This window comes from Typopeltis vanoorti, chromosome 17 (assembly GCF_054136105.1).
Source record: "Typopeltis vanoorti isolate ZY-2024b chromosome 17, IOZ_Tvanoo_1.0, whole genome shotgun sequence".
In the NCBI taxonomy this organism is placed as follows: Eukaryota; Metazoa; Arthropoda; class Arachnida; order Uropygi; family Thelyphonidae; genus Typopeltis; species Typopeltis vanoorti.
Window position 1 is genome coordinate 45,473,773 of NC_143565.1, and position 27,915 is coordinate 45,501,687.

At 37.6% G+C, this 27,915-nt stretch overlaps 1 protein-coding gene across 3 annotated transcripts in view; it reads right to left on the reverse strand.

Moving 5' to 3' along the window:
- Positions 1-13,486, reverse strand: part of Smurf (SMAD specific E3 ubiquitin protein ligase) — a 452,534-nt gene extending 439,048 nt beyond the window's left edge. For all 3 annotated transcript variants that reach the window (XM_090407614.1, XM_090407612.1, XM_090407613.1), the window contains exon 1: positions 13,290-13,486. In XM_090407614.1, coding sequence (XP_090263740.1) covers positions 13,290-13,341 — 52 coding nt within the window. In that variant the 5' untranslated portion in view covers positions 13,342-13,486. The remainder of the gene's footprint in view (positions 1-13,289) is intronic.
- Between the last annotated feature and the right edge of the window lie 14,429 nt (positions 13,487-27,915).

Consider the following 27,915-nt stretch of genomic DNA (forward strand, 5'->3'; position numbering starts at 1 on the left):
TATTTCTGTCCACTTAGTCATGAATTCTAATTTTTATCAACTTCTCTATCAGCTAATTTGTTACTTCTGTCTTAAAGCTTTCCTTAAGCAGTGGAATTATTTTCCCCTCTACTGAAACTTTACCAGAACTGAAGCTTAAATTGATTTAATTAATGCAATTCAATCATATTTATAGAAATAAAAGCAGCTTTCAAATATATAATACAAGCAATAGTATTTCACTTAACAAAATACATTTTGAATTTTTTTAATAAATAAAAACAAGCATTATCAGCAAAGAAAATAAATTCTTTGAAATGAAGCTGTACAGAAATGCACCTTGAATTTAAGTATTATAATCAGCTGGCGCTATGAAAGCTGAATAATTATTTCTTATATCCAAGATTCCAAAATAGGTGACAAAAGATGGTGCCAATGGTTAACACTCAGCACATTTATGGAAGGTTGATCAAGTGCAACCACCACTATGATGGTCTGTTGCATGCCAACTAAGAAACTGGCAGCTGTGCACTGGCCATGACAGAGTCTGTAACAGCTTAAGCTATTACAAACTCTATATAAGAAATAAAGAATCACGTAATGAAATTTAATGCCATACTGAAAAAAAATAAAACATTGAATCAGAACTTAAAAATAATATGGTTGAAAATTGAACACACGGTATAAAAAAATAAGCATTTTTGTTGGCTGCTCAATGTTCTGATTTAAACAAAAGATAATTTTATGTTTACACTGTGTGGGTGGGAGACATCACTGCCTGGCATGAGACCGAAACCACTATCCAAGTTACTGAATATTTTATTTTCTAACTCAGCATATTACATACTACAACCCCACATGTACAACCAGAAGAGCCTAGACTCCAACAGTATCCTGTGCTATCCAACTCCAGACTGGGAATTCAAGAAGTCTTTCTCTGGTAAGTCCTCTATGCCACCAGTGTGCCCCCACAAGGCAAGCAAAGAGAGTATCAGCTCGAGAAAGTCCAAAGCTAAGTAGTCCATATAACTCTGCTGATACAGTTCCAGAGGTAAACTTTGGTATGATACGGTGTTCTTCCTGAAGTAGCCTTTTAAGTCTACTTAAAAGGCTACTTCAGGATTTTCAGCATAGTAGGCAGCTTTCTCATGATGGGGGGGGGGGGGGGGGGTAGTGAGTGGTAGCCCAGCACCCACAATTTGTACATCAGCAATGACTAATTCAATTCTTCGCTTTACTACAAGGTCAGGCTTCCTCAATCCAACGTTAGTCCTACAGTGTGGTTCCTACTACTGTTATCCAACTTTGTTCTTCAAACTATTCTCTATAAACCCTCACTATTGCATTGTCTTCTGACATATACTCCATGTGTGAGATAAAACACTGAGCAACATCAGAAAAAGTTTCTATACTCTGACAGCCTGCTCTGCAGTTCTTGTCATCATTTCCCTGAGTTATACAAGCTCATGAAAGGAACATGTTTAGATTCTTGTAATGCAGCTCCATTCTACTGAATGGAGCAACATTCAAGTCCATCTCCTTTGTAGAAACAAGGCAGTCGTAATCAGTGTCCTTCCATCAATCACTCATCTAGAGATATGTCTGTAATCATCCTTAATACCTGAAGTCCTAGAGACAGCAAGACATACTTGCTGTCTCTAGGACTCTAGAAAATTGCTGTAATCTGAATAGACTAATCTAGGCACTAACCATGACAATGAGGAAATACCAAGACCTCAAAGGTTTACAGTGGCACATCGTGAGGAAGATGTAACCACAAACAGACTGCTACATCCATCTGGGATGGTACTGAGAGAGAGACTTTACATAGGACTAATCTATAATAGTCTAAGAAGGAGGAAATAATTCAGAATGAAGAGACTCTGTTGAGGTTTAAGTGGAGCTTTATGAGGAGAAAGAAAGAAAAGATCCTAGAGTGGATGGGAAAGAGGAACAGCATGTCGAAGAGAAGAAAACACCAAGGTAACTCCACTTCTCCAGAATGGAGATGGAATGCAAGGACATGCCGTGCAGGGAAAATTCTCAACCTTCAATTTCTTGTCTCTACCTGAGGGAACAAGAGAAAGCATACTTGACTTTACTTTGTTACATTGATGTAGGTGAGGAAAGCTTTTGGACATCCTGCAGCAGACAGAGGTCAAAGTATAGCTTGAAGGGAAACATTGTCAAAGGCCTTCTGGAAGTCCAGGGATGTCATTGCAAAACTCGATGTAGCTTATAAATACCAAAGCGCTTTACATTGATTTTTACTAAGGTCAGGTCTCATAAGAACTGTTACAAAAATAACCTTGTTTTCTATGCAATTTTTGCTAAATATATAATATAAATAACCCTATGGGAATTGATTGTATTTACCGTTTTAACTAAAGTTTCTAGAATGTCAAAAACAAAGGCAATGCGTTGCCATCGGAACTTTGTATAATAGCTATGTGTAAGAGCACAAGAAAGTTGTTTATGATTAAGTGTGTGAGAAAGTTGTTTGTAAGCTCTGTGCATGAACACCTTCAAAGCTAGTATCAAAGAGGTCTGCTGGTTTCAGAAGTTTCCACTGCCCGGCAAGACAAGGAAAAAAGAGCGCATGGAGGAGAAGAAAGAACGGGCCGGCCTTCAAAAGGATCAAGGAGAACTGCCAATTTCTTCGGGGTTTAAATCCTTGGTGCAAGGTCCCGAGAAGGTGAAAATCAATGAGGACTGAGCCGAACATCGTGAAGAGTTTAGCAGAGAACCAGGGGTAGTCGAGAGGAGGCGAGGTCCAGTTGCTGACAGAAGGAGAGGCAAAACACTGTTACCGAAGAGAGTCCAAGGCAGTCGGCAGAGAACCAGAAGCACCCTGACCCAGAGAAACAGACTTTACGGCAAACCCATGCCCAAGGGAAAAAATTGGGAAGTCAACTGAAGCCAAAAGCCGCAGAACGATCTTCAAGCCTGTATGCTGAAACTTCTTGCCTGAGCTTTTGATTACCGGGAAAATTGCAGTCCGAGAACTGCTAATACTCCGACGAAACGCTCCCTGAAGCAAGGCCTGAGATGAAAGAAGAACCATAGTGACTTTGATGCAGGACCTTTGGAAGGTGTCGTGACAAAGAGCCTCCGTAAGTGTGTTCCAACCTCTAATGTACATTCTTATTGTAATCTAGGAGATAAGTCATAAATGGACTGATAAGAAATAGTAATAAGAAATATCTATAAGAGAGTCCTCTGAGTTGTTAACTGGAATATAAATTGTAAGATAACTTGCCATAGCTAGCTAATCTCTTTATGAGTAATTTAGTCTTGGCAATTTGATTTTTTTAAGCAGAGAAATAACAGAGTAATTATATATATATTGTTTAGTCATTTAATATTGAAAAGAGAAAGTTTGTTTCTTTATACCAAAAGGAGAGGTAGAGAGAGAGAAGAGTAACCTCCCTATCGCTTATTTAATGTACTTTATTTTAAATGTAAATAAATGTGTTTTAATTATATGTCTATAGAGTGCTGCCCAATTGTTTATTTTACAATGCACTGTTCGTAAAAAAAAATGTTGGACTTGTGAGCGAGAAACCAAAAGAGATAGCTAAAGCATATAGTTAAGTGCAAATAGACCACGACTGTTTGTGTAAAGTTTCACTGAAGGAATTTGTGTTAGAGAAAGAGAGAGAGAAATCAACCAGCCGTATTACTAAGTTTTATGCCAATTAAAAGATATTAGTGGTGCAGTCTCAATAAAAATAAATTTTCTAGTATCCATAGGCATAAAACTCGTAGTGCGAAAAGTAGATAAACACAGTACACAAGCAAGAAAGGTTATGAGAGAAAGAAAGTGCACACTGCTAATTGGAATAACGGTATTTCAAAGGTGCAGTAACCAAGCAGGCTTTATAAATAGCAAATAGTAGCATGCACAGTTTACACCATAAATAGAGGCCGAAGTTGGTGTCGGAATTCAGAAAGAAGAGGAAAGAATAAAAATATTCTTGGCATATCCATCTGCAGGGATGAAGACTCTCCACCCAAAATCATGTTGGATGTATGACTGCAGACATTTAGCTAACACTTTATGAAAGACGCAAGAGAACACAAGCAATTGTAATTGAATGGTAATCAGAGGCATCCCGCCTTCTTTGAAATGAACACTGTTCTTGATTGGTGAAGATATGATGGCAGACATTTGGTAAACAGAAGTAGATGAATTAAATCTTCCAAGATAGGCAGAGAAACCCACTGAAGCTCCACAACTGACAAACTAACTGGAAGTGAAGACTTGATTTCATCAAGGGAAGAATGACAGAAAAGTTCTGCTTCTGGAATGGACCTTGAAATAGAAGGAAGGTCTAAATCAGGCAATAGGAATGGTGGCAGAGTAAAGAAGATTCCCTCCAAAAGTGGACAAACTCCTCATGCATCTCACTTTTTTCTTTTTTTAAATGTTGAGCCCATACATGAGAAGTTGGTTAATTAACCTATAGTATGCTGTGTATGAGTAGTAGGTTGGGAAAAGAAAAACTTGTTTACATTTGATTTAAAAGTCTGTATATGTATTTCTTGGGAAACACATCAGGGGAAAGACTTTCCACAATACAGCAATAGCAGGGATGAAGGAGGAGGAAAAGAAACTTGTTCTGTGGGTTTCAAGATGCACTATAAAAAGATGTTGGGCAGCAGCTGCATGCAATCCAACAGACTTGGTACTGAGTGGGGGACTTACTGATGCTATTTCAGGTGAATGTTTTGCCATGTAAATATTTATAGAATACACATAATACAGAAACCAAACACCTGTGCAAAAATGGGAGGAGTGAGTTGGTAAGAGATGGGTTATTAATCAATCTAATTGCTCTCCTCTGTGAGTCAAGCATTTTGAAGGAGCTCTTAGGGGCTCCTATGCCAAATGTGAGTGCAGTATTCAATAGCTGGGTGAATTTTGATTTGTATAAGGTTTAATGTTCAGAGGTGAAGTAATGACTTGAGCAAAAGAGAAATCCTAGTTTTTTAGAAGCTGAGGATGCAATGGTTGTGATGTGTTTATGACAGGAGAGGCTTCATGTCAGGGTGATTCCAGGAAGAGAAATCTCATGTTGTCTGGAAATTCAAGTGTTGTCAAAAATAATAATGGGAGAAATGGATTTTTTGTGAGAAATAAGACAGAACTGGGTTTTACTAGCATTGAAATTAACGAGGTTATCTGAACCACATTGGAGGATGGCTGGGAGATCAGAATTGAGGGCAGTGGCAGTTGATGTTCTGTAGGTTGAGGTGAGTAAGGTTTATCAAATGAAAGAAAGGAGTGCAATGTGCTGTCATCTGTAAAACTGTGTATTGGATTGAAGGTCAACTGAAACAGGTCATTGATATATAGAAGGAAGAGGATTGGTGAGAGAACAGAACCTTATGGAACCCCAGCATTAGTTGAATGATGAAAGGATAAGGAACTATCCACCATCACACATAGTGTGCATCCAGACCGAAAGCTGGCAATCCAACTACAAAAGTCCTAAGAGAGACCAAATAATGGGAGTTTGCTTAGTAAGCCTCTGTGCCAGACCTGGTCAAAAGTTCTGGAGATATCAAATGCAACCACTTGAGATTTACCAAACTTCTTCATGGCATTTGTCTAGAGATAGGTAATACTGTATATGTGAGTAAATCTCCTGTTGATTGGCAGCAACAGAATACATACTAATATCCACTTGATCTAATATCCACTTGATTTTTATAATATATATACATAGTATGTTTTTATTAAAATCTTGATGATATAAAATATTAATGTTTAACAATAATAATGAAATCCTGCATGACACACTATCTCAAGCATAAGAATAACTTTACTCTTTTCATTTAAATGCACATTAATCCTCTAGGTACCAAGGATATTTTCTTCTCATTTTTTTTTTTTTTTTTGCAAAAGGAAGCATTAACCACCCAAACAGACATATGGATGAAATATTAAATAATATATATGTTTCACATCCATCTTATTCTAATAGTATCAAATGTTATTTCAGTTCCAACAGATACTTTGCTTTCATGTATTTTCTGATGTGTAAACACATCAAGGCCAGGTATGGTACTTAATAATACTCCATCAAATACTGTGAATTCATAATTTTAACTAGCTGCTATTCATCATAAAAACTTGGATATAATCCAATAACATACAAACAGCTTTAATTGATAATGACTTTTTTTTTTTAATACACTCTTGTGATAGGTCTATAATGATTTTTTTTTATTTTAAATTTGTTTTATTTCATCTTTTCAAACCACTAGCAAACTGAAATCCGAAACATTTGAAAAACCCTAATAATTTACTGCAGCAACATATTTACAAGTTTATCAATATATGACTTTCCTAGTAAAATTTGTATGAGAATTCAGTGTATATGGTGTGATCAAATAATTTCTGGATTTACCACAAAAATTACATATACTGCAGTTAGTAGAAAGCTCCTCTGTCAAAGTATAGGTCAGATCATTTGTCACTTGATCATGCTATTCCATGGCATCGTCTGCTGCCATGGAATAGCTATGGATATACTTTGTGTTCTTCTAGGGCAGATTTAATATTATCTGCCTTTCTGTCTGTCCTAAGTATTCAAGTTGGTAGGAGCAGGGGATAATGTAAATACCAGGATGATCTAGGTGGTGGAGTGGATCTTTAGGTGAGTGGATAAAGGTAATTAATTTTGGGTATGGCCTGAAGAGATCTGCATGTTATACCTTTTAAGAATGCATGCAATTTTTTTCTGAGATGCCCCACATGTAAAAGATAGCAATAGATTTTTTGTGTTCTGGATTTTGGGTTAGAGTTTGGGTTTGGAGGATGGGCAGAGGGCTTATTAATTTTGTGAAGGGGGAAGCCACTTTCTAAAAAAAAAAAAAGTGTCATGAATGTGAATGAATTCATTAGAGAAGCTAGTATGATCCAAGCAAATGGTTCTAGCCCTGGATCACACCATAATGATAAAAACCATACTGCTGGGAGAGGTGGGTTGTGGTGAGAAGGGTGATGAATATACCTTCCGGTATAGATATGCTTTCTATAGACAGAAAACAAGAAGGATCCATTGGCAAGCAGGGTGACTAATGTCATAAATGTCCCGGTGATCAAATATTCACTTATAATCTAATTAGCTAAATAAATTAGTTTGTTAGCTATTTTTAGACATGTGGTCTCTTCATTAAACATCAGCATGAGTGATAATCAACATCTAAGCATCCACATTAGATTATTGAGAACAATTACCTTGTAAAGTGCAATTGTGTATTTTGCCGTGTGTTTCCTCAATTAAAAAATTATCAGTATGAAAAAACAGTCCAGCCTATGATCAACCAAACAAAGAAACATCTTTGTTCTTCAACCTAAAAGACGTAGATTTCAATCCCACTGTAGTGTGAATATTTGTGAAAGCCTTAAATTCAATGGTAAATCATCTTGGTTTCTAGACAGGGTCTCTGGGTTATTAAACCATGCCATTATTGTTATTTTGAAAACAGACTGACAAAGATATTTATATTAAAGCAAATAAGAAAAATCATTAGAATACAACAAATCCCTCTATATAGTTTACCAAATGATAATTCAAGCATATGATAAAATACTGTTTATATGTACATGAGACATGGCAGGAAGGCAGAACAAGTGGTTACCTATGGAAATTGTGTAGCAGTGTGGTTACTTTTCCCAGTTTTGCTGATGATGCAAAATTGGGAAGAGCAATAGAAATGAAGGTGGTGTAGAGATCCTGCTGGATGACAAATAGACTGACAGTATAGACAAAGGTAATTGGCTGCCAGTTTAATGGCAATGGTAAGGTGATGCACTTTGGGAATAAGAAGGGATTACAATCTGTGAACTATATTGATGGAAAGAAATGAACTGAAGGAAATTGATGAGGCTACAGACTCGGGAGGTGTCCCATCAGATCAGATAACGTGGTTGTTGAAGAACACAATAAGCAGGGATTGGGCAGTTTCCCTTTTGTAATGCTTTAATAACGTCACATCTGAACTAATACACACAGATCAGGTCACCTGGATTCTGCAGGGACAAAGAAGAAGTGATGCAGAGGATCCAGAAGTGAGTGGCAAAGATTGTAGTATGTCTACTATGGAATACCTCCCTCTGAAAATGGATTGAAGGTTGTTGTTGTGACTCTTCATTGGAAAATTGTATGCCATTGCCACATTAGTCACCTTCAGATCGGATCATAAGAAATTTGGTCAATAGATTGAAGGACTGTGGGCTTAAAAAACTAGGTGATAGGCAAAAAAGAGGAGACGTAATAGATGCATGTAAGTTATCAAAGAGATTTTATAGGATTGACACTGAACATGGCAAGAAAGGAGAGAACATAGTTTTCTGTACATTGCAAGAAAGGAGAGAACATAGTTTTCTGTACATTGCAAGAAAGGAGAGAACAAGGAGACAGCCATGAAATTTGTGTATGGTTAGCAAAAGTGAGGACTAGATTTTTTGCTTGTAAGATGAGTGGGTTGCCAGAGGTAGCTGTGAGTGCTTCATCAGTGAATGAGTTTAAGGAGAGGTATGATAGGTATTGTGTGAATAATGGGTCTACCACAATGAGTCTTGACTCTACGGAACTACCTATATTACAAAAATACCAAAATTAAAAGTATATACCAAAAACAAGCAAAGCAAATTGAAAACACGCAAGTTAAAATAACCAAAGGAGATCAGACACAGCATCTAATTAAGCCCTACATTATTTAACTCAGTGATGGATTAAATAATAAATGAAATAAACAAAATGGAAAATTCAGAATACTAATTAAAATTAAATACTAAGAATAACTAGACGCACATGATGGCATCATTTTACTAGTTGAAATAACTTACAAAAGATGTTAAAAGTTTCTATCATGTCCCCTCTTTTCCAGCTACCAACTAAACTTGGTAACCCACAAACCTTCAACCTATCCTCATAGGGCCATTCCACAGACCTGTCACCATCTTGGTCACTCATCTCTGAATCTTTTCGACCAGAAAGTGACAAAATCTGTGTGCAGTAGTCAAGATGTGGCCAAATCACAGCTTATAAAGAGAGTTAATAGCTTCCCTATCTTTACTTGTCAGCATGTTTTTTAACATCCAAGTAATTCGTTGAGCTATTTTACCTATCCTTTCAATATGCCTTCTGAACTTTAATTATTTTCCACCATTATCTCCAAGTCCCTAGCCTCATCAATTGCCTGCAAACCAATACTATCACTATGATACACCAAATGCAATCTTTTCAACCTGAAGTGCATAACCTTACATTTTGCAACATTAAATTTACAATCATTATCCTTTGCCCACCATGCCAATTTATTTAAATCATCCTGCAGGATATCTACATCACCTTTATCAACTATTGCTCTCCCCAGTTTTACATCATCAGCAAACAACTAAATATTCCCTCTTACATCTTTCTCTATGTCATTGGTATACAAATTAAAGAGTAATAGCCCTAGTACCGTCCGCACGGTTAGCCTAGTGGCTATGCGCTTCGCAACCATATGCCTGGGGAAGGAGTGTTCTAGGTTCGATTCCCGTCAGTGACGTGAGGAGCTGAAGGATCTTCCTCAGCCATAGCCAAGTTAGCCAGTCTTGGGCGTGGACAGCAGGGTTTTTTCCCCAGTTTATTCTGGGGTTTTTCATCCCGCAAAGCAGGCAAACTGGCCTTGAGAACTCAACACTACAGGCCATAGAATACACCGGGGCATAAGGCTGACCACCTTATCCTGTAAAAACGGAGTTAGGTCCGATGATCAATGGACCCTCGACACCTCAAGGTAAAAGAGGGTATAAGGAAGATGATGATGATGATGATAGCCCTAGTACCAAACCCTGAAGTACTCCACCTAATCACCATCATTCTCCAAGACTCCACTCTGCCATATGCTACTCTGTGGTGTCTGTCTGTCAGTCAGTCATCCCCACCCCCCTCCATCATGCTACTAGCCTCATATCCATTCCCATCCTCTCCAGTTTTTGTAACAGTTTTCCACGTGGTATTCTGTCAAATGCCTTGGCACTCTAGCAGTATTATAGTGTAGCAATTACCTTTATCCAATTCTGCTGTCACTTTATTATAAAATGTGAATAAGTTACTAAGACAGGACCTACCCCTTATAATAATGCCATGCTGCCCACTATAGAGTATCACATTCCTGTCCACCGACTGTTGTATTTTCCCTTTTACCAACTTTTCCAATACTTTAGCAACCACTCCCAATATATTAACTGGTCTGTAGTTTTCTACCTCCCTCTGTCTGGAGCCATCTTTACGCAATGGTATTATCTTGCCTTTCCTTTAGTATTATGCGGTGATCAGCATTCATTTTACACAAATTATGGACTCTACAACTATGTTATAAATAATTATTTTAATTTCCCAACATTTCAACCTTCATATTAAGGTCATCACCTGGAGTATACACATATATATATACACAAACAAGCTAAATTACATTTCACATAGTGTGCTGAAGAGACAATGATTTGTCTTCCATATCATTGTCTCTTCAGCATACTATGTGAAATGTAATTTAGCTTGTTTGTGTATATATATATGTGTGTATACTCTAGATGATGACTTAATATGAAGGTTGAAATGCTTGGAAATTAAAATAATTATTTATAACATGGTTGTAGAGTCCATATAATTTGTGTAAAATGAAAAACAATGTATTATCTTGCCTCTTTCCACTCCCTTAGATAGATTGAACAACTTCAGAGGCAATGCCAATTCTCTTCCACATAGGCCGATATGCCATCCTGTCTCGCAATAAGTCCTACTGTTGAATTCATATTCAGTATCTAGTACTTCCTGTTCTCATACACTAGAATTTCTTCCTCCAGTATAGAGGCAGCATTGGACTCACCAGGTTGATAGCTTTTAACAAAATTGGCACTCATTAGTTGAACAATATTGCATTTTCCACCATCTGCAATGATGAGTTATTCTTTCACATCCATTCTTTTGAGTTGTGTTTAGCTTGCAGAGTTTCTTTTCACACACACATTTAGCTTCCATAAAGCAGTTATAACTCTGACCAGCACCTTATTTTGATAAGTAACATTATCCTTGTGGTATTACTTTCACATAATCTTTTCCTCAAGAATCTCTTACTTAATAAGAAAGCACATCCATTTCACTCACACCCTGTTTATTCTTTGAACTTTAGGGACATGTTTCACTACTGCATCACTGATGTCGTTTTTTAAAATACTTCTCACGCCCTACTGATATCCTCCCATCTAGCAACAGATACTATGGGATCAAATCTAGTACCAGTTGGTCATAATTTCCAACTTTGAAGCATATAATCTTTTCTAAATGGAATATCCACACATTTATCCACTTCCTAGGTCAACACAACATGATCACTGTCAACAACCAGAGGCAGAATGGTCATGTATTTTAATGACCCTATAACCAGGTCTAATATCCTCTAACCTCGAGTTACTTGTCACGCACTACTTAAGAAAGTTGTCACGTAATAGCTCAATAAATTGGCTTCATTCTTTGCATCAAAGTTCAATACTACCCAATTAGTGTGCAGATAATTACAGTCAACTGTGATGATTAAAAGATTAGTACCCATTACGTTTATTTGGCAATGCATTTTATCATCACTAGTAGCTGATCCACTAGATTACAATGAGTCATTTTGCCTCTTTACAAGACCTTGATAAGACCTCAGTTGGACTATTGTGCACAAGTCTGATCTGGTTTCTGTTGTGATTCTGATCCAGTGGACAGAAAGTACAAAGGAGTGTTAAAAATGATATCAGGATTGTGGAATACTGATTATTGAGACTTACAAACTTCTGAAAGGGTCATACAGGATTTCAGATTATGGAATTTTTTCCATTTTATGGAGGATGGGGAAAGGATGCTAGATCTCACCCCAAGAAAGGGGTGAAATCTAGATTTTTCTCTCATAGTATTGCATAAATGAAATGAATTGCCATTGGAAGTTGTGTGTGCAAGAAGTGTGAATGAATTCCAGAACAAGTATGACAGATGTGCATATAGTATGTGGCCTCCCTTGAGTCCTTGACTCCCTGGAGGTCTCTTCTAATAATAATATTATTTGATCTTGTTAGACTATCTGATCAAATTATTTGATCTTGGTAGCATTCTACCATCAAATCATCCAATATCATTAAACACCCTCAACTCTCAACCACATGTTTGTGACTAGTTTGAGAGAAAACTAAGCCTAAAGTAGTATATCACGTTCTTCAATTCATAAAAATTCAAAACATCTTTGACAGCAATCAAACCCAACTTTTTTAAACCAAGACCAAGTAATATACATTATCTAAATGCACTATGATGTTGCTGTTAAAAAAATGCTTTTGTAATATTAATTATGATTTAGAATTCCACACGTTCACTGGGCATCCACAGTTGTTGTATGGTCACTAGGGGACCTTATCAGGGGGGGGGGGAGTACCTTATTGGGCATTCTAGTCACACTGGCTTTTTAAATCGTTTTTTTTTAAGTAATTTATTTCAAAAATATAAATACAATGAAAAATAAAATAGTTATTACTATTATGAACAGACATTAAATATCATTTGTGCTCCCCTCCCCCAGATATTCCATTTACTGGAAAGTTTGTAATAATCTAAAAATTAAAGATATAAGCTATTCCCATTAAATGAGTGGTGCTTAACTATGATAATGGAGAAAAGAAAAAAAAAAAAAAAAAAAGAAAGAAACTAAACATGTCGTATAAATCAAAGTATATAATAAAGTGTACATCATTACATGTGCCATGCTACAAAATGTGGCATCATAAAACATACCGAAAATATGGCATACAAAAAAGTTGTGATGTCTTCATTAAAAATGGAGTAACTAATTTCAGGAAGTCCTAATATCATTGAACAGGATGTGCAAATGTACCAAACGCTTTGTGATAAGTAATGTTTTAATTAAGCATGGCACCTAATGTGCAGCAAAAGTCCCACCTCAGCCATGCAATTATTTTTTCCATGCACTCTACACTTTTTGACCAACCAGCAATAAATGAACTACTTGTGGGAATGAAGTTTCACCCAACTTCCAAGTTTATACAAAATATAGATAGTGAACTTTGAAATAAATTAAATACTAAAGAAATTTCTTTTTTTTTTTTTAACCACTTGATGCAAAATAATGGAAAGCATTAAGGTGAAATCATTACAAGGTTCATACAACTGTGAAAAGAAAGTTTATAATAAATATGGGTAACCAAACAGAAAACGGGGAGTGAGAACAGTATACAAACATAAATAAAAACATACTTGTCAGCCTAATCTTCATAGCTCCATTTCTTCGACTGGGTTGGTTTGCCATGTTCGATGAAACTAAGAAAATTATGTTTTACGTATACCAAAACACACATGGATCAAAGTAAATCGTTCCAAAACATATATTCCACATTTCGTCTAATGAATTTTACATGAAATATCATATTTACAAGCATTTCAGAAGCCCAAAATTACACTTATTAGCTCCCAGGTACATGAACTTAATTCATAGTAAAATTCGAAGTATTAGGTTGTCGTCATCCGCCAAACAGAAAGTTCCACTTATGAATAAAACCAAAAAAAAATCACTAGCTAAACTGACAATGTTCTAAAAGGAGTAGCATGGCGAAGTTGCAATTTTCTTATAGACATATCAAGAAAATCACAAATATATGCGTTATTTAAAATATTACAAAATGTGTATATCGAGAGCAAACACACATTGCAATTGAAAACATCCGCAAGCAAGGCACAGATCGTCAGATAAAACAATTATCTCCACCTAGCAGCTAATATTGATATTACAAATAATAACACCAGAAAAAAAAAAAAAATCGTAAAACGCAACGTTATTTGAGATCCAAAACAAACTTGAAAATTTACTTCACACAGTGAACTGAGCGTAGCTTAGGAATAGCGAACTGAGCGTAGCTTAGGAATAGTGAACTGAGCGTAGCTTAGGAATAGTGAACTGAGCGTAGCTTAGGAATAGTGAACTGAGCATAGCAAGAGTATATCATCCAGGTGGTGACATTGAAAATATGAAGGACCCATTAGTTTATACGGGAATTGTGATGAATAAAGTGGAGGTGAACAGTCTATTACAGAACCTTAATGTGAATACATCTGCGGGACTGGATGGTATACCGGCACGGGTCTTACGTGAAGAGGCTAAAGAATTATCAGTGCCCTTGACCATGTTGTTTAATCTGAGATCTCGGGTCTGGTTTAGTCCCGAAGGTGTGGAAAGAGGGGAAAATAGTTCCACTGCATAAAGGAGGATCCAAGACTACTGGTGCACATTACCGACCGATCAGCATATCAGGAGTCATTGTCAAGGTCTTGGAGAAAATAGTCAAGGGGAAAATAAATACAGGAATGGATTGATGAAAATGAGATACTGTACGGGGACAGTATGGCTTTGTGAAAGGTAGATCATGCCTCAGTAACTTGCTCAAGTTTTATAACACAGTGACAGCTGAACTGGATAAGGGTAATGGGTTTACAGTGATACTGCTGGACCTGGCTAAGACATTTGACAGGATACCACATGAAATTTTAATCCGTAAACTAAAACATATGGGAATGGATATAGGGTTGGTGAGATGGATAGGTGGGTGGTTGATGGAGGGATATCAGAGAGTAGTTTATTCAGGAGTAGAGTCCAAAAGACGGCATGTGACTAGTGGTGTGATGCAGGGTTCTGTTCTTGGATGATTGTTGTTTAATTTGCTCATTAACGATATAGGCAAGGATCTAAGAGGAACAGTTCATTTGTTCGCTGATGATGCAAAGTTGGGTAGGGCAATAGTGAGTGCAGAAGATGTCAAAATCTTGCAGGACGACTTGGAAAGATTGGAGTTCTGGGCTAAGGAGAATGGATGTCAATTTAATGTGACAAAATGTAAGGTTATGCATTTTGGGGTGAAAAGAATAGCAGCAGTATACCACATTGGTGGAACTGTACTTCAGGAGAAGTACTATGGAATGAACCAGCACAGGAGGTTTCACCACCTTATTGAAATGAATAGCCATGACTATGACTAATTATGAATGGCAACCGATGAAGAGATTGCCAAACGAGGGCTGTCATCTCTACTCAACCCTAACAGGATATGTTATTGTCTGAAATAATGAGGGTTCTATGATCGAGATTTTCATGAGTTTATGGGATGGAAAAACCCGAGTTTTCAGGAGAAAAATTCTCTCGCCCATGCCAGAGATCGACTAACTCGGGAACCGATCGAATATAGGCTTAGAAAAAGTTTCTCCACTCAGCAACTAGACTTTCACTTAGTCTATTTTCAAACGGCCTGACGCATAGGATGCAAGCGCTACTTCCACTGAGATACATGCTGATTTAATTTTATTTTTATATCCCATGATAAAAATAGGTTTACTCAGTTATCAAAATATCTGTTTTGACCTTTCTGTGAAAAACCTGTTTCAAAATAAAATAAAATCGATTAAAGTCTTTTCATCTGTCAAATGGAGAAAATATATACTAGCTTTTTTTGGTGGTAAATAGCCAGACTTGACTACCATAGGGATTAATGCATTCACATTGTAGGCTATATAAAAAATAGTTTCCTAATCCTGAATAGCCTTTATTTGTGATGTGTTGGTTTGCTTTCAACAAGAGATTCGTTGAGTTACTGTTAAGTTTCTTTTATTAGTTTACCTTGAAACGCCTTTCTTATGGAGACCAACATTATTATTATTATTATTATTATTATTATTATTATTATTATTATTATTATTATTATTATTATTATTATTTTAACGGTATCTCCATGGAGTCAAAAGACTCATCGCGGGAGACCCCGCATTGACACACTAACCATTATTTACACAATACCTGTCATACTTCTCCTTATATTCATTCACAGTTGAAGCATTCAACCACCTCTGGCAAAGCATTCCACCCATTCACAACCCTCCAAGTAAACATTCTAGTCTTAACACCCTTGTTAACCACACTGTTACACAATCTCCAGGGATGGCCCCCTCGTTCTCTCGCTTACTGCACTGGTCTTAAAAATATCATCAGTATCAATCTTCTAAAATCCCTTTAACAATTTAAATGCCTCTATCATATCTCCTCTCTTACATCTATCAGCTAGTTTTTAGAGCCCACAGATCATCAATCTATCCTCATAGGGAACATCCCACAGACCTGCAACAATCTTTGTAACCCGCCTCTGAATCCTCTCTACCACTTCCGCATCACCAAGAAATCCTGGCGACCAGATCTGTTCACAATAGTCCAAATACAGCCTTATTAATGCCTTATAGATTGGAACAATAACCTTCCTATCCCTTCTTGTTAGTGTGTTCCTCAACAACCATGTAATTCGATGTAATGTTTTGGCAATCTTTGCAATATGCCCTTTAAATTAAGTTCTCTGTTCACAATAACTCCCAAGTCTCATGTCTCATCAACTTCTTGCACTTCAGTTCCATTAATATAATAAACAGCATGTGATGTCATCCTCCCGAAGTGCATCACCTTACACTTAGCCACGTTGAACTGACAGCCATTTACCTTAGTCCATACCGTCAGCCTATTTAAGTCATCCTGTAAGATAATTACATCATTTGAATTGATTATCGCTCTTCTCAATTTTGCATCATCAGCAAAGAAGTGGATAATTCCATTCAAAGTATTTCCAGTTTCATTGATGTACTAATTAAACAATAGAGGACCAAGCACCGAGCCCTGAGGTACACCACTAGTCACTTGCCTTTTTCTGGGCTCAGCTCCTCCGTAAACCACTCTTTGATATCTGTCCACCAGGCATCCTTTAATCCAAATCACCATCTTCGGATCCATACCCATTTGCTATGATTTATGCAACAAAGTTCCGTGGGGAATCCCTTCAAAAATTCTTTGCAAAGTCAAGCAGTATCACTGAGTAAGGATTTCCTTTATCCAACTCCACTGTTACTTTATTATAGAAAGTAAGCAAATTACTTAGGCAAGACCTACCCTTTACAAAACCATGTTGCCCCTTATAAAGTATCATATTGCTGTCCACCCAGTCCTGAATTCTAATTTTTACCAATTTCTCCAAAATCTTAACCACCACTCCAGATATATTGATAGATCTATAGTTTGCAACGTCAGTCTTAGAGCCTCCCTTGTGCAATGGAACTATTTTCCCCCTCTTTCCACTCTATTGGCACTTTACCAGAACTGAGGCTTGAATTAAACATCCTGGTTAGAGGAGTTGCTAATTCATCTAACCCAATGGCAGTGTTAGCATTAAGGTTCTTTAATATATTAAGCGCCTCAATTTCGTCTATCTCTAGACTCTCATCGGTCTAAGGCACATTTGACACTGCACTATCACTACCAAGATGGTACACTTTTGCGAAATGATCCCTAAGCAACTCAACTATTTGATTAGCTTCTGTAATTTCCCTACTATCGACACTTTTTAAAGTAATCTTTCCAAGGATATTCTTCCTTATACTAGCCACATAGTGAAAGAACTCTTTAGGGTTTTTATTTCTTTTGGATTCATCAGCTAGCTTTTTCTCATAATTAGCTTTAGCTTTCCTTACCAACTCCTGTTTAATAATACTATGAAACAGGAGTTGCAGATAAAGAAAAGGTTGTGGAGGACGTATAAAGAAAAAGGTGATGAGCGTTCCAATGAGCAATACAAGGTACAGCCAATATATTGCTCATAGGAACGCTCATCAGCTTTTTCTTTATACGTCCTCCGCAACCTTTTCTTTATCTGTAACTCCTGTTTAATAGTATTATTCATCCATTTTACTCCTACTTGATTTCTCTTTCTGACTCTGGGAATACAGTCTGATACAGCTTTCTTCAAATACTCCTTGACAATCTCTCACGCACCATCAACATCTCTCCCCTTGAAATTATCGTGCCATAGTAGCTGAAAGATGACTTCTCAGTTTCTCATAATCACCACCTTGTAATTCCACATATACCCATTCTTAATAGAATATTCAGCACATCTTACAATCTCCCAGCTCAAGACCACATGATCGCTTTCCCCCGAGTGGAGACATTGTAACTAAATTACATATTAATATGTTCTCCGATGTTATGACCAGATCTCACACACTCTAGAATCTCTTGTCCCTTCTATTACATTCTGTCTCAGGTAATTATCTCTTAACAACTGTATAAACTCCATTTCCTTTGTTCCTTGTGACCATTCCTTCCCCCAATCTATGTCCCCAAAGTTAAAATCCCCCATAATAATTACTTGACCTTAATCATCATACTAATTTGCCAATACATGCTATCTACATTCTCCCTTATTCCCCTTGGATTATAAAAACAACTAATTACATATTTCGCCTTGTTATTCTCTATCTCACACCAAACAGCCTCAAATAAACTGCCCCTCTACATACCTGTCACAGTGAGAAACTTCTATCTTTTTTGGCTTTAATGCTTTGCCTATCATTTATAAAACCCCTCCCTCCATTCTGTCATCTGTGTCCTGCCTGAAAATACTGTATACCTTACATTCAATCCCAGTAACTATATCATTCTTAGTTATCCAAGTTTTGCTAATTCCTATAATTTTTGGCCATGTTGTACTAAGTAATGACAAAAATTCTTCACACTTATTCCGAATACTTCGAGCATTAGTATACATAAGCTGCAATACTCCCTTCCTTCCATAATCGTGTGCGAATTAGCCCACACTGTCTACTGTTAATATTCTGGAAACAACTAATCCTAAATTCACAGCGATTAATGACCCTAGTACTATTTACAGCTGACTCTATCACCTGGCTCCCTAGCAAATCCCATTCATCTGTTTTTGACCTTTTACTCTATCCTTCATCAATAAATGTTCTAAATGCCAAGTTCCTAATCCATCTAAGTGCAAACCATCTCTCTTAAAATACTCCGTTTTATCAAACTCATCCCAGACATTCATAAAATGAATATTCAGTTTCATTTCTTTGCAAAACCTTTTACACAATCTTGACATCATTCCATTTACTATAATTGCTCTTCTGTTCAATTCATCACTATCAAATCGTGGTAGCACACTCATGATCTTTCCACTCTCACTCTTTGCATTCATTGCTATCATTAAATCCTTCAAATCCTATCTTACAGAACATCTTACGCTATCTAGATCATTCGTCCCTATAACTGCAATAACCTCACTCGCTCTATCTTTCTGCAATTTCACAGCCCCGGTTATATCCTTAATCTTTGACCCTGGATAACACGCTTTAATTACTCTACCATTCTTCACACACTTAATTATAGAATCCCCATACAGCACATCTTTTTTGCTCATTCTTAACTTGACATCGTATACTCCCACTGATGCTTGTTTTTGTCCCTGATCTTCTCTCACATTCTCTAGTATTTCACTCAGCAACCTCTGCTATTTCTGCACTCTTTATTCCATACACACATTCACTTATGTCATTCTCATACCTTGTCATTCTTAATCCCCCCCATACTTTTTATTCCATAAAAAGCATTAGAATATATTGGAATTCTGAAAGATAGACTATACAATTTGGTCCGAGAGTTATAACGTGGATACATAGGATGCCCATATTCCATGTATATAATAATTACTCTTATTTATATGCCTCCATAGTTCACAGTTATTTATTTATCCTCCAAACACTCCGGGCCACACTTTCTTTGTCTTTCAAAAGTATAACATTAGAAATCCTCGAATGACTTTTTTTACCAAAGCGAGTAACTGGGACTCTCTTAGCTCTAAATACATTTATAAGACAGTCATAGACTGGGTATACAGTCTACATCTATCTAACCTTCCCCGATAAGCCCATCAAAGTATCATAGCTTTTACATAAGAAAATATGCCAGACAACTGCTGTCATGAAGTCGTCCTAAACCATAACATTTTCTGTAATAGTGCAAATCTACTGTCAACTTTAGCATGGATTAAAGATCCAAGTTTCTAGGTCAAAACCCTACTTGTCGATACCCACGAGTAACTAATTCAGAATGCATGTGACGAAAGGTTAGAAAACATTCTCCTAGATGACAATCACAATCGAACATATGACAGTCCTTATTAAAGAAGTCTAGCCATATAGTTTGCAAGCAAAGTTTTAACAAGGGTAACATGACTTTCAACATTCCATATTGGCTTTCCATCTTTGCTTCGATCTCTCAAGAATTCATGATCAATTTGAAGTCCAGATTATTTCCAAGATTTTAACTCCCTATTCATTACCAAGTGTATTATAATGGACATGGTTTTATTCTGGTGAAGATGCAATGCTGAACATTGTTCTTTCTCAATGTCCTATACCTATTTCTCACCAAATTACATGCATTTCAGCTATTTAATCCGAAATTTTACACTTTTTACTATATGTTAGATATTTAAAAATCTTTTTTTTAGAAACTCTTTCGTATGTCATACCTGTACTCATAAAAATTCATCTAACACATTTTATTCTCCGAAGAGAGTAAACGAGGTCATTTTAGCACTGACGAAATTTTCCTTGAAGAGTAGCCAGCAGACAAACGGAAAACGGAGTTTGGCTGCTGGCTAGTCTTCAAGGAAAATTTCGTCAGTGCTAAAATGACTTCGTTTACTAGTTGAGGGGAATAAAAAATGCTAGATGATTTTCACCGTTAGCCATCACTGATGGATAGTTAAGAATGATTTCAAGCACATCTGGAGAAGAAGATACCTGCAGTCATCCGCCACTGTCTCATAGTTCTATGAGACAGTGGCGGACTTTGTTCTTTTTAGGACTTAATTCTAAATCCTAAAAAGTGTATATGTTACTGTTTGAAAAGCTTTGAATTATTAGGAGTTGACACCTAGTCAAATTTATTACGTGCAGGATTAAATTCTATGATCGATTTTCTTGAGTTCTGGATTAATAACTGGTGTTTCTTTTAGAGGAAAAGAAAGAAAACAAAAAAAAAACACTTTTCTGCACCCAAGATATACTATCTCAGGAGTAGCTGAAAAGGCAGAGAAAGATTCTATTCTTTAATGAGAGAATAGAATCGAACATACAAACTTTCTGATGATAATACCAACAAATACTACAGCCACAATGCTGCACAACTCCTTTCTGAATACTATAACTGAATATTTTTTAAATGTGCGGTACTTGTCAGCAGACGAGAAAGCAGGATTTAGGAAAGGTTAAACTACAATTCAATAGGTTATGACAATGCAGTCAATAGCAGAGAAAGCTCGGAGAAAAAACAAAAACATATATACTTGCTTTGTTGATTTTCAGAAAGCATTTGATAGTATTGGACAGAAAGTAACATCAACACTAGAATCCTATGGAATTGACAGAAAACTGACTATTAACTATATTAAGAGTTGTGTGTATAAGAATGCAGTTGCAGCAGTTAGAATAGGGTAATGAATTTGGGAAGTGGTTTAGAACATGCAGAGGTATTAGAGAGGAGGGCCCAATATCACCAGTCATTTTCATGGTACATTTAGAAAGAGCAATGGATAAAATGAAGGAAGATGCAAAAGGAATATCAGTACATGGAATGAAAATTAACAATCTGAGATTTGCAGATGACATTGTTATTATTGAAGAAGACAAAAAGAAGACTACAACAAATATTGAAACTATATTGAAAAAATTTTGTTAAATGAAGACATAAAGAGACTTGGACTTGTTATGAACTTCGAAAAACCAAAGACAATCGTATTTGGCGAGAACATGAAACCAAAGATAAAAGTGGATGGAATTGATATAGAAAATATAGAATAATTCACATATTTGGGAAGTATAATAACATATAATTTGTACTGTAAAAAAAAAGAAATAAAGATCAGTATTGCAAAGGGAGAACAAATCTGAAGGCCACGGATAACATCTGGAAAAGTAAAGTGATCAGCCTGCAAACAAAACTAAGAGTACTGAAGACATGCATCTTCAGCAGTGTACTGTATGGATATGAAACGTGGGCAATAAACAAAGAATGAAGAAAACGAATTTTGGCATTTCAAAGAACATGTTACACGAAGATTCAAAGAATAGGATGGATATAGAAAATTGCAAATAAAGAGCTCTCTCGGAAGACACCAACAAAGGAGAACCTAATGCAGAAGATTATACAATGGAAGCTGCAATTATTTGGACACATCTGCAGAATGAGTGAGGACCAGAAGATAAAGGCATTCGTGTTTGGTATTATGGATAGTGTAAACAGAAAAGGTAGACCATACAGAGAATGGATAGACGACTTAAAGGACTGGTGTGGAATGGGTTTACAGAAACTGCAACACTGTGCACTGCACAAAAATGTGAAAGAAGATAGTGAAGGAGGTATCGGACACCAAGCCGGTGAGCCGATGGTTTGTGATGATGACTTGTCAGAAGCCTCTCTTCACCGTATGTCATATATATAATTAGTGAAAATCTTGGACCAGCTAACTGCGATTGGTTACCGATGGAGAATGAACTTTCTCTTAATCTCCAAAATTTATGGAGGGTACGGCCTCGCCTACTATCTCTATAGGGGAATAAAAGGTGTTAAGGTACATTTTTAAATTTGTAAATTTTCTTTTAATAATCACATGTTTTTTTAAATAAATAAGAAGTACTAATAATAAACTAGACATGGCACAATCACAATAAATAAATGAATAATAAGCTAACACCTTTTATTCCTTTATAGGGAGTAGATGAGGCCTTTTAAACCTATTTAGCTTTTTTAGAGACTCATTGGACGGTTCAATCTCCACCAGTACCTAATCAGCGATTGCTGGCCCAGGACTATCACTAATTATAAGCAGCAACCGATGAAGAAAAGGACAGCCCTCCCCTCCCCCCGTATCTTCAACTGATGAAGAGACGGGCAAACCAGTGCTCCCCATCTCTTGGTACTTAAAACTAATAGGATATGTTACTGTCTGATATGATGTAGGTTCTTTGGTCGATTTCCTTGAGTTTACGGGATGAAACATCCGAGTGTCAGAGAGAAAAAAAAACACTTCACCATGCCAGAGATCGATTAGCTAGGGAACCGGTAGAAGAGAGGTATAGAAAATTTTCCTCCAGTTAGCTTGCATCCACTGCGCTAGGCATTGCGAAGACAGCACAGAGGATGCAAGCGTCACTTCCACTGAGCTAAATAGGCCTCTAATATAAGATATTATATAGGATATAATATTAGCTGTTCTACCGTCCGGCGATCTCCAGGTGTGTTTGTGGACGTCTTTATGCACAAACATAGTGCTCTTTACAAAGCATCCCGTAGCGGCGGCAAAACTCGCAAGTCGGATTCCGTTATCATTGCACTCCTCATGTAGGCTCCCACTATCCACGAAAGGTCGCCACACACGCTTTCTCCCCAGCTTCGCGTTGAAATCTCCCACCACTAGCTTGATGTCATAGGACGGTAGATTATTACAAGTACATTCAAGCACTTCGTAGAAACAATCTTTAGCTTCCTTCGAGCTCTCTTCAGTAAGCACATAACAGTTCACAATAGACAAATTTTGAAAACGTCCCTTAACTCTAATAGTACACAGCCGATTGTTCACAGGTTTAAAATTTGAAATATTACACAACACGTTATCATTAACTAAAAAAGCAGTTCCGAGGACTCTTCGTCCTCTGTCGTCACCACTATAGTATAGCATGTACCCCTGATTGCGAGTCGAGCCTTGTCCCGGCCAATGCGCTTCTTGTACAGCACAAAGTCCAATTTTATACTGTCGTAAGACATTCGTCACATTAAAAAGAGATGCTTCTTTCACCAAACTACGTATATTCCAGGTCCCAAAACAATTAATAATCATAGTCGCAAAGGTATCCGAATTCCAAGGTTTCTGTGGTGCTTGTTTCGTAACCAATAGGGTTTTTACAGGAGGGGTGGTTGGCCCCTCGCTAACCCTCCCCTTATATCAGGATTCCTTAACTAAATTGAGCAGCATAGTACTAGTGACAGAAATTCTTAATCAGTTGCATACAACAAAGTACTATAATAAGCTTCTACTCAAATTAGGCTTAGTTGCTTGCACATTCTCTTCCACTACAGTTTCATAAAATATACTCACTAAAAACCAATAGACAATTTACACAAAACTATATGCAATGTACTCAACCTAAACATCATAATTTTAAAAGAAATACTCCTCAACAAAAATATTTCAATAAATTTGCATGGGGCCTGGACAAGTTGAAAACAGCGGAAGGCAGGCGGGCTTTCCAATTAGAGTTGTAGAATCGTTTTGGGGAGTTACAGGAGGAAGAGGATGATCCGGATGGGATGTGGGACACCATCAAAAATACGGTCGCGTTAGCTGCCTCGAGAACTGTGGGATAGAGGTGGAGAAAAGCATGGTTTAATAGACAGTGTGAAGAAGCTGTAGCGAAACGAAGGGAAGCACTATTGAACTACCTAGCAGATAGCAGGAAGAAAGCTGCATATCAGAGGGTGAGAAAAGTGGTGAATACATGTCTACGCAGGGAAAAGTGGAAGTATCTTAATGAGAAAGTGGCTAGTATAGAGAGATATAGGGTGACGAATAATGGAAGGGAGATGTACCAGACGATCAAAGCCATGCGAGGTGCCCAGGCACAAGCGGCAACCATAAGAGATGAGAGTGGAAATCTATTAACACGTTCATTGCCAATCACGCGATATCGCGCGATGCGAGCTCTCACCAAACGGCCGATCACGTGTTATCGCGTGGACGTCGCTAACTCAATGAAAAAATAAAAAAAAATTGGCCACCACACGAAATTCCAACTTTCAGCTTTGCAATGAAAGTGTTAACAAACTCAAAAGATGCTCTCGCTCGTGGAGTAGATATTTTGCGAACTTGCTGAATTTCAATACTGGAACGTCAATATCGGGGGATTATACTCCTTATCAAACTGCTGAACCATTTATTGAAGAGCCGACATTTAGTGAGATAATTTGTGCTATCCGCATGCTGAAAATAATAAGGCTCCAGGAGTGGCCTGCATACCGGTGGAGCTCCTGAAGAATGGTGGGGACGTCCTGCTGGAGCAGCTGCACCAGTTCATCTTGATAATCTGGTGAGAAGAACGGCTGCTGGACGAGTGGAAGGAGTCGCTGATCACTCCAATATATAAGAAAGGAGATAAGGCTCAATGCGGCAATTATAAGGGCATCTCACTGCTGTCGACTGGCTACAAGGTGCTGTCTAACACCATGTTAATGCGCCTCACACCATATGCAGAAGAGTGCCTTGGTGACTACCAGACGGGCTTCAGGAGGAATCGTTCTACAAAAGACCAACTCTTGACGTTGCGCCAAGTTTTTGAAAAGTGCTGGAAATATAACCGGGAAGTTCATAATATTTTCATAGACTTTTCTAAAGCCTACGACTCTATGATATGCCCAAAAATATGGCAGGTGTTAGAAGACCTGGGAATTCCTCGAAAACTCCGAAAAATGGCGCAGGTATGCGTTGCTGGTTCGAGAGCAAGAATGAAAGCAGAAGATGATCTTTCGAACCCGTTTCAAGTACAGACCTCTGTGAAGCAGGGTGATGCGCTTTCTCCGATTCTCTTCAATCTAGTGTTGGAAAAAGTAATTAGAAACACACAGCAAGTGGCAGGTGGAGTCGACATGTGGATGCAAGTTAGGATTCTTGGCTACGCTGACGACCTGAACGTTATGGCGCATCAACAGGATGATGCGGTGGCATTGGTTATTGGTATTGAAGAAGCTGCGCAGAAGACGTTGGCCTGAAAATAAATACCGAGAAGACAAATACCTTTTTATGAGTCGCCATGCTGCTCAAGATCCAGAGGGAGCTGCACAGTTTGAGAGGGTGAAGGTATTTAGGTACTTGGGTTCTTTCGTGACTGAAGACAACAAAGTTGAGGCTGATGTCCAGAGTCGGGTAAATGCAGCGAATATGGCCTATTATCAGGTGCATCCCCTTTTCGCCTCACGCTTGCTGTCTTAGACTACGAAGGTGGGACTATACAAGACTTTGATCAGGCCTGTTCTCCTCTACGGTGCTGAAGTGTGGACTCTCACGGCGAGACAAGCCGATCACCTGAGAGTATTCGAGAACAAGATGCTACGACGTATCTATAGAGGGGTCGTGGCAGACGGAGTCTGGAGGAGGCGGTTCAATGCTGCCATACACGTTTTATACAACTCGGCAGACGTCTTGATGGAGCTGCGACCGAGAACGAGATGGGCGGATCAGGAGAAGTAAGACCTGCAAGCTGTGCAAAAAAAAAATCAGCTAACGTCTTTTATTCCTTTATAGGGAGTGGGCGAGGCCTTTATACCCTATCTAGCTTTGGGAGACTGAGTGGGCAGTTCGATCTCCACCGATAGCCGATCAGAGATTGCGGGCCCATGCTATACTAATTATAGCAGTCACAGATGAAGAGGCTGACAAACAAGTGCTGCCATCTCATGGTACCTAACCCTAAGAAGATATGTTACTGTCTGAAATATTGTGGGTACTTCGGTCAATTTTCTTGAGTTTATGGGATAAAAAAACCCGAGTTTCCGGGAGGAAAAACCCGCTTGCCAGTGCCAGAGATCGACTAATTCGGGAATCGGTCGAAGAAAGGCTTAGAAAAATTTCCGATTGAACTTACTTCTGACTTCAAGCGACCAAGCGCCACTTCCACTGAGCTACACAGGCCTCTGTTTGTTGATACTGTTCTTCAGTATCTGCTGATGAATAAATAGTTCATGAAATTGGCAGAAGACTTTTCAAAAAATACTGGTTGAAGAGATGCCAGAAGAAGAAGAACCAGTTAACTTTGCCGTTAGGTTTCTATTAACATTTTAACAAGCTAATAAGAAAGAGGTCAGTAGAACAATGTCTTTTCTGTAAAGACATTGTCTTTTATGGAAGTTATACAAACAGAATTAGGATGAGAAATTGCAACCCGTGTATGTGTGAAAAACAATGGAATGGGCTAGTCAGTGACAGATAATCAGTATGGTACTTTGACTTCCTCTTAAACATCATAAAAATTTCATGGAAATTTTGGTTTTCATCAGCAAATCAGAAAACAGTATTTCAGTGTAAAACAGGTTTAGGAAGGGATAAAGGTAGACACCCTCCATTCTTTTGTCATCTCCATTCGATGAATATATAGCAAATCACAAGACTACCATGCTTTGAGAAGTGATCTTTTTACTGATAAGACTTTTACATCATGGTCACCGAACACAGGATCACTGAAAGGTTTGCCAAGACTGTAGTAACATAATGTTTTTTTTTTTTGCCAATAAAGGTTGGAAATGAATGTTATGTTTAAGAAGGAAGGTGAAGATAATTTCCAAGAAAGAAAGTGAAGTTGAGGGAAGAATTTTCCCTGTTTACAAAGGATCGATATGACTAAATCTGGTCACCGTACTAAACTCTTGTCACTTGGGTTTTTTGGAATGAAGAAATGGTGGAAAGAATCCAGATGCGAGTGACGAAAGTGATGAGTGGTCTGTAGAATACACCCTAAGGATAGTGTTTGTGGGTTGCAAAAGTTAGTTGATAGGAGAAAAATGAGGAGATACTATAGAAACATAAGTTAATAAATGATTTCATAGGATTAATACAAAGGAAATATTTTAGTACTTGGCTGGGGGGTAAGAACAAGAGCAAGAGGTCATTCATAGAAGTTGGTTAAGCTTTGGTTAGCAAGGACATGAGGAGTAGATGTTTCACTTGGAGAGTGGTGAATGAATAAATGGAATGGTTTGCTTGAGTCAGATATGAGTATTTTATCTGTTAATGGCTTCAAGGAGAGGTATGATAGATACTGTGTTCATAGTTTGGTTCACCCACGATTAGGCTTAAGACTCCATGGAAGTGCCTGTGCAATAATTATAATAGAATAAAGAACAATATTAAATTGATCTGTGACAGCAACAACAAAATCGTTCGTTAAATGATGAAAAAAAAACGAT